This window comes from Mixophyes fleayi, chromosome 12, assembly GCF_038048845.1.
Source record: "Mixophyes fleayi isolate aMixFle1 chromosome 12, aMixFle1.hap1, whole genome shotgun sequence".
Lineage (NCBI taxonomy): Eukaryota > Metazoa > Chordata > Amphibia > Anura > Limnodynastidae > Mixophyes > Mixophyes fleayi.
The window spans coordinates 8,730,553-8,739,098 of NC_134413.1; the positions used below are offsets into that span (position 1 = coordinate 8,730,553).

An 8,546-nucleotide genomic window follows, 5' to 3' on the forward strand; every position below is an offset into this window, starting at 1 on the left:
CTATAATTTTTTCAAGGCAACCCTAAGCCAAAATAATTACCAAGTAGTCCCCCGCCTTGCTCAACACTGGCCCTGGCTGCGGCACCCCTGTGAGACCCCAGGGAGCCACGGCGCACAGTTTGAGAACCACTGGTCTAGACTGATCTATTTATTGACCCCTAGATTGGAAGTTCCAGCAAACAGGTCCCTCTATTCCTTGTGTCCTCCTCCTCCTGTTGCTCCCAACACCCCAGCGTCATTCCTCAACCTCGACTCTGGGCTCTTGCCGCAATTTCCTCCTCTCCCTTCCTCTCCATTACTGGCTCTAGTCCACTCCCCACTTCTCTTCCTTCCCCTTTCTGGCTCCCAAGTGTTCTTTAGTATGAACCTCTCTACCTGCCCTCAGCCGGGTTGTCACTTCAATTGCACTTAGTTTTGTTTTTGTACCTTGTATGCTGTGTTCCGTTGTCTCCTATGTACTATGTACGGCACTGCGAACCCTTTGTGGTTCCATATAAATGAAAGATAATAATAATATTGTGTTACCCTCCGATACTACAACAGATCTGTATCCAATGGACAGATATGTTGCCGTATACAAGCGTTAGGGAATCAAAAGAATCTTCCAGCCCTTTAGGGCCATTATTCTGGCGTTTTGTCGGATCCGGTATCCTAATAATTCTAGCTTGTGATATTATTGCAGACTTGGGCAAAAAACCGTGGGAGAGAAGTAATTCAGTGGAAAAGCCCGTGTCCTCGTTACTCTCCAGGTAAGTGGCAGCGGCAGCTGAACTGTTAATGCATGAAAAGAATCTGGTAGTGCGCTAAATTCATGTGCTATCTCATTCCATTGCCATAGAACCCCACCCGTGGTGAAGAGTCCAGAGGCTAAGAGCCCCATTCAATCTCAGCCACCCTCTAGGTACCAAACCAAAACCGCAGCTCTGTGACTGTTTCAGCTTGTTCCGTCCATAGTTTCCGTCTTTCCGTGTTTCGTGCTGCACATTATTATTATTATTATTGTAGCTGTTGTTGTTGTTTTGTCGTCATTGTATTTTTTTTCAAAGTGTACCCATCACCTACACGAAGTGGAGGCCGCCGTCTTTTTAGCTCAACCAATATTAAGCCTGTCCGTTCACAAGTAACGTGTGTTAGAGATGTCGCTAGTTCCTACTGAACGGATAGGCTGCATGCTCATGAATACGGCTGCCCTCCACACAACCGCTGACAGTAGGCATCGGGTAGACTTTACAGCATGTCCGTGTTTTATCATTGTGTACGGTGATCATATATTGTGCAAAGGACTTCATGGGCATCTTATAAAAACATGGAAGATGTAGCAGCTTTGTATTATTGTCTGTGCTGCGTACTACAGAATTATCCGGTTAAATGTAGTCAGACGCAGTTGCAGAGTCTTTTAAAGCTTTTTTCGGATGCTTAATATATACACCGCTAGTGGGTCTTGTTTTCAGACCGTAGTATGGCTCGCATGTTGTCTTCTGTTATGTGGAAGTCCAGTTTGCTTGTATGAAGTCGCACAACAGACCCCGGATTGGTTCTTGGGTGTAGAAAGATCTAGCAGAGTCTTCTTACGCCCGCATTTAGATTATGGTCATTGATTGCCTAGAAAACATTGATCAGTTTCACACAGTCCCAGTTCTTAAAAAATTATATTTACACTGAGTGGTGTAAGTTCTGTCCCATGTTCCCATTATTTGTCTAGGCCAATATCAAGCTATATTTTGGACCTCAGGGTTCTAATATGAACTCATCTTGTTACACCCACAAATGTATAGTTCCTAGGGTGTGAGAGAAGTTACGATATTGGATGCTCTTTGTCCTCCGTTATAATCTGGCTACATTCACGTTGATCTTGTTGCACCACATTGATGTAGGTTCCATAAATTGGGGCGAGATGCAGCCGTTTTAGCACCCGTGCAGAGCGATCGTAGCACAGCGCGACCTTTTAATGTGGTAACTTCTGTTACGGAGGTTATCTTTACATCAGACGTAGTCATTATCCGGCATTGTGTTTAGTCAGGGTCAGAACCGACCACATTGCGCTATTATCGCTGTATGTCAGTCCGTGTCCTTCAATAGGGCTGTTGATGTAATGTGGTCGATGTATAACTGCCTCCCTCAAGACCAAAGCTTTATCTCACATATATTCACTTCTGAACAGCTCTTGAAAATCTCACTTGTCTATTTATGACGGTTATTGTTAGCGGCTTAAGGTAGCTCATATTTAGGGTTTATTCATCATTGAAGCTGTGTATTTTTGTGTAAGAGAGAATATTTATTAAGCAGAATAAATTACATTAAACCCCTGACCACAGGAGGGTGTGTGACGAGACCCTTTACCATGTATTTAATATGGGTCAAGTTCACTGGGAAGAAATTTTTATTTATCAGACAACACAAAACTATTGGGAGGTTTCAGAAAAGCGTGGCCTTGTTGAAATCAATATATATAGGAAGGTAAAGGCAACATAGGGGATTTTTTTCCAAGCTTGTGCTAAAGGCACAATCTGTAAAACACAAATTGCTTGTATTTGTATAGAGTAGGGTTTGCCAAACCCAGTCCTCAGAGTCCCCTACCAGTGCAGGTTTTCCAGATTTCCCTGCTGGAGCACAGGTGTAATCATTACTGACTGATACTATGTAAGAGATCCACAGGTGGTATAATTATATCACTGGTCACCTGGAAAACCTGCACTGTTAGGGGGCACGGAGGACTGGGTTTGAGAAACACTGGAATAGACTATAGTCCAGTAATGGGCAACAAGTGGCCCTCCGAGCCTCCATCTGTGGCCCCCAGCACCATCCTGCTTTATAGTCAGATTTGTTTGTTATACCTTGCTACACTTGTATAAAATGCTGCTGGTGTTATTACAGATAGGTGACTATTGATTTCATTAAATGTATTGTTTTATCTTATTGCTGAGATTAAGGGTAGCTTGTGGCCCTTTTGACGGTTAGAGGAGCTCACCGCGTGGCCCCCTTAAGTGTACCAGGTTGCCCATCACTGTGATATCACATATGTGTAATGTAACATTATGGAGGATATTTTTTTTTGATTTTTGTTTTTTTAACAAATACATTTTTTTACTTTATTGAGCACGAGAGACGCAAAGTTGACGTTTCTCTCTTTGTTTTCTGGATTTAGAAGTACTGTGTTTACCGGCCTAATGTATTTCTGCAGGAGCAATCTAATATCTTCATCAGAGATACCTTCAGCCTGCGTAGATCTTTATACTGCCTCGACGATGTGGCAGGGATGGCAATAGTTCTCTAGCTTAATATATAATGTAGGGTGACTTCATTACAAAGTAATCATCCTGTTCATGACAGAGTACGTGAGCTGCCTCATCACAAATGAAGTTGTCTGGATCAACGCTGCAAGTAGCAGGATTAAGCCGATGTTCAGGAACAATTAAGAATAACTTCTAGGTATATTCTGTGAAATAAACTAACATAAATCTTGTAGAAACTGGCCAGTGATCTGCAGATCCCAGAGCCCATAGGAAATAAATATGCTACGAAATTATTACAGCAAAAGATTTAGGGGAATGTTTGAGGAACGTTGACTGTCCAACTGGGACAAATTTATATGTCTCTACTCTCAGCGTATAAAACAAGTGTTCTTGCACCTTTGGTCTATAGACTTCTGTTATTTTCCCACGGAAATTGTCACGTTTATTCTTAACCTTGTTACATTTCAAGCAGGATGAAGCCCGTAAACAGCAGCAACGACGTATCTACGGACGCCTTAGATTTCGACCGAATGAAACAAGTGAGTTGCGCCATAGTCTCCTGTTTTTTTTGGTGGGGGGATAACAAAAAAAAACTACAGTCATCGTTATTTCGTGAAAAAGGTGATTGCAATATTGCAGCAAGTTTGGATTTGTCATTGGTGTTATATTGCTATATAAGAAAGTGATTTAAAGTAACCGTTGCATGTATTAATATATGTGGGAGTGCGGGTGGTCCTGCAGATGTTAGAGCGAAGCTGTTTCCGTGGCGACAGAGTGATTGTTCTGAAGAGGTATTTAAAAGAATCGGGGACATTCATAAATGTGGGATCAAAAAGAGGGGTCTGTTGGCCGTAGCAACCAATCAGATTTTAACCTTTGCACCATTTATTATAAAAGTCCCTGAAGATGAATTATAAATTGGTTCATTTTGTTGTAGATACTGTGCTAGGCAGTAACTAATACTGGTCAGACGCAGATGGGTTCTAAGTGCAGAGTAACATTTACATCCAATGTGCAATTACGCAAGAGCTCCGGCAGTTCAGTGGAAAACCCATTGGGCAATTTGTTGCGCGTTTAGTATTATAGCGGTGGACAAGTATATTATTCTATTCCTGCTTCAGAGCAGCCAGTTTTTGTGCTGCACGTTCATATTTGTCCCTTACATCTTTGTTTCTTCTTTAGGAAATACTAGAGGAAGTTGTTAGAGAGTTACATAAAGTGAAAGAAGAGATTATTGATGGTAAGTTGTCAATCTGTTCACATGCACTTTTTCTCACACACACTGTAATATGGATTGTGGACGTACAAGCCCCCCTCCCAAATATTTTCCACTTCTAACAACACTCCTTTAAGGAATAGACGGCTACTTTCACATTTCTAACACCGTACAAGTCCTTACAGTGCAATCCGCAGATTATTCCCGTCTTGAATACATTTAACAACTATATTTACAATAATAACCCCCTACTGTAATTAACTATGAATATTGTACATCACTTTAGTGTTCTGTGACCATAGAAAAGCACAATGACACAGGTCAAGTGCATTTATACAGTTATATACTGTAAGTGATGCGCAAAAACAGACACAACGCAATCAGAGAAATAGATACACTGAAGATACATATTGCAAGAGAGAGAGACGCACATTTTTACACGTGTTTTGTTTGCAATAATGTTATGCTGCATTAGCGAAAATTATAAACACCCCCCACCCATTTTCTTCTAATAATAAAAGCGATATCGCAGCCTCTGCGCTCCTTTCATACAATGGCAGCGGAGTTGATCCAGTGACCTTGGCCTTAGTTCCTCAGCACGCCTCACCCCGAGCGGAGATGTTGTGTCCTCCCCAACCCCTTGAGGCGTGTAGAGAAAGTGACAGCGTTTCGGGGCATCCTCTGTCAGCGGAAGGTCCCAGGAAGCTTCAGAGGTCATTTTATTCCATGTACAAAAGCTGGATAGGAATCCTGTATAATTTGACAGCTAAAATAATTATTAAAAAAGGAATAGGCTTCTTGTTAGTTTGCTTTTATTAACAAACTCTTTGTTTTACAGTCTAACCTGTATGCTGTTGAAAAACTGTAAAATTGTCAATAAAATATACTTTAAAAAAAAAAAAAAAAAGGAATAGGCTTTACAGAACCCTTAATGGCATTGTCCACTGACGTGTATTATATGCATATATTTACAATTATGCTTTCGTTACTATTTGCTAGGGTAACCCATGGTGCAGCAGGGGTAGCATTTGCAAACTGTTCACTTAGATAGATGGAATATTACATGCATTGGTGCAAGAGAAATGACTGCTGTTGTGGAATGCGATAATCTCCATTTTATTGGCGTGCAGAACTGAGGCCTAGGCATTAGGCACTAGTGCAAGCTAGGAGCAGGATGGGGGCTCAAGTCAGAGAAATCTGGAAAAGAAACTAGAGAGAGTTTGCTTTACTGACCAAGAAGAGGGAGCCGGAGGGTATATTGCTTATATTTAAAGATGTGTATGACTCTACAACGACCTGTGGATCTCTAGGTGTTGTAAAACTACAAGCCCCAGGATGCTTTGCCAGCAGATAGCTGTCAGGGCATGCTGGGAATGGTAGTTTCACAACACCTGGAGTGTCACAGTTTGGCCATCGTCTACAGCAGTGTTTCTCCAGTCCTCAGGACCCACTAACAGTGCAGGATTGCCAGGTGACCAGTGATATAATTATACCACCTGCTACACTGTGTCAGTCAGTAATGAATACACCTGTGCTCCAGCAAGGAGATGTGGAAAACATGTACTGCTCGGGGGTCCTGAGGACTGGCGTTGAGAAACACTGGTCTACAGGAACCCACAGGGAAAATTAATTAAGTGGAGTGTCTAATGTGAGAGTAGACATTACAGTGTGTTCCCACTTCTCAAAGTCATGCACATGGAAAAACATGTACTCTATTCCTTGTTCCTACAGTGCTGCATAACATCCTTTTACAATCCAGCTTTGATAACAATATGCTGAATAAGAGTTGACTCTATCAGTACAGCCATGAACCATCTTACACAAGTGGGGCTCATTCAGAGCCGCGGGTTTGAACTACTTACTTGCAGCACCTCTAGAAAGCCCTGGGGGGACAAGTAACAGATTCCGGCCCATCCGCCTGAGCAAGCACCCAGACAATAGAATTTGTGTGGGCGTTTTAGGAGTTGTTGACTAACGTACATTTCTTTTGTTTGCTTTCAGCCATCAGGCAGGAGCTGAGCAGAATTAGTACAACATAATGGTGGTGCGAACAGTCCGGTTCGGGAATGTACAACAGAATCCAAGCAGAACTGACGCGTTGAGTGTTGGAATCGGTCACTGACTTAAGGACAGCACCTAATCTGACCCCCTTTCCTTAGCAAACACACTTTGAAGCTTGGAGCCTTGGATTTGCTTTCAGTCTTACCATGAAAGAAAATAATTCAAAACATTTTACATTTCTGGATTATTCTTTTCAGTTTTTTTTAGACTTCATCTGACATTGCACACCGAGATTTCTCAGCCTTTTTTTTTTTTGTATGATATATTTGCTTATTTAAATGTATTATTTTTCATTTAGTAGTAGTTTAAAAAAAAAAAAAAAACAAGACATGTGAGCCATTTGCTTTCTTAGGATGACTTCAGAGTAATATAACTGGTAGCCTGCTGTAGTAGGAACTCCTTTTTTTGCCAACGGAATTTTCTTGCAGAAATCACGAGGGAACCAGACACACGTTACAAAAAAGAAAAAAAAAATTGTACGGTGACAAAATGATTATAATAGTTTCCACTTCATCACAATATCAAAGCGGTACATCAGTGCACCACAGTATCTGTATTCATATTGGTAATAAACTGTTTATTGTCCAAACGGGGGGTGTGTGTGTTGTGTTTCTTCAAAGAGTAAAGAAACTATTAACGAAAATATCAGGATCGGTTTCCTGGGCTGATCATTAATGCTGGACATATGCAGGCAACGGTATATCATTCAGGCCCCAAAATTAATACAGTGCCCAATAATCCTCCTATCGGCATAAATGGCTGGGTAGCTCATTATTGGGTATTTCTATAAATGGAGAGAGGATCAAAAAAACGTACCCCATGGATGCTGGAAGTGACCAATCCTGAGTGTTGGATGGCTGGATCAGGTCAATTTTGGTCACCCAACTTGTCTGGCCAAACCGCAGCGTGATCCTGTCACTTGGCTCTTGGTGTGAGAAGTGGGATTGCACCATGTTTGGTCAGTTTTACAGCTGCCGTAGTGACTATTTGGGAGGAGTCTTAAATCTAATCCTGCGTGCAAGCCAACGTCCATGATCACAAGTTATCCCATCTTCCAGAACAATAACCAAGGACATAAAAAAGTTCTCACGCCCTATCAAGCATGGGTCTAACTCCTTTTTTCTTGATCATGGACCAATTTCTGTCCAAGAGTGAAAATTACATGAGAAACTCCTGCTGAATTTAGTGTTGCTAGAACTGAGGACCTTTCACGTATAAGGCTGAGCAGTAAATGGACATGGGTTTTGACGTCATTGAAAATGGCAACCGCCGTATGAGAAGTTTTTAAAGCACCAATTCCGGCTGTCGAACCCTAACCTTAACAGTTACACTAACCTTATATGACAGCCGGCATTTCCGCTTTAAAAACTTCTCATATGGTGGTCGCCATTTTAAATGACGTCAAAACTTGTTTAAATTATTAGCATTTATTTATATATAGCACCAATCATATTATACAGTGCTGTACAGAGGACATATTATAATTGATTTCTGTACCCTGCCTCATTGGAGCTTACAATCTAATTTCCCTACCACACATACGAAAAGGTCCATATTTGTCAGAAGCCAAGTGAGTACCCAGAGGAAACCCACGCAAACACGGTGAGAACATACAAACCCCACACAATTTAGTTTAGAAATAAATAGACCTAACTAGCCCTGTCATTAAATTATTAGCTTCACATTTATTACAGAGACCCCATATCATTGGTCCCTACAACATGTTATTAGATTAATAGCCCTACATTTAATAAAGATTCCAATTAAGAAGAATCAACATTGCATTAATACCTCACTACATTACGGTAAGAGCCCTCACCAACACCCACATTACATGAATAGTCTCCAGCCCTCACCTTACACTAATAGCTCCACTATATAACCTTTACAGCCTACACTAGATCACATTAATATCCTCTCACACATTACATCAGTACCCCATCACCATTCTTACCTGTTCTGTAGAGATTAACTGCAGTCTGTGGCAGACTCCTTTGTCTGCCCCTGCACGACTGGGAGGTGCTGGCCATGCTGAG

The 8,546-nt window shown here is 41.5% G+C and overlaps 1 protein-coding gene across 13 annotated transcripts in view; it reads left to right on the plus strand.

Annotated features, from left to right (window-relative positions):
* Positions 1 to 7,099, plus strand: part of EVL (Enah/Vasp-like) — a 111,610-nt gene extending 104,511 nt beyond the window's left edge. For 8 of the 13 annotated variants that reach the window (XM_075192385.1, XM_075192382.1, XM_075192391.1 and 5 more), the window contains 5 exons: positions 683 to 749; positions 839 to 901; positions 3,703 to 3,772; positions 4,416 to 4,473; positions 6,451 to 7,099. In XM_075192385.1, coding sequence (XP_075048486.1) covers positions 683 to 749; positions 839 to 901; positions 3,703 to 3,772; positions 4,416 to 4,473; positions 6,451 to 6,488 — 296 coding nt within the window. In that variant the 3' untranslated portion in view covers positions 6,489 to 7,099. The remainder of the gene's footprint in view (positions 1 to 682; positions 750 to 838; positions 902 to 3,702; positions 3,773 to 4,415; positions 4,474 to 6,450) is intronic. The other 5 variants (XM_075192381.1, XM_075192393.1, XM_075192389.1 and 2 more) reach the window with 3 other exon arrangements.
* The last annotated feature ends 1,447 nt before the right edge of the window (positions 7,100 to 8,546 follow it).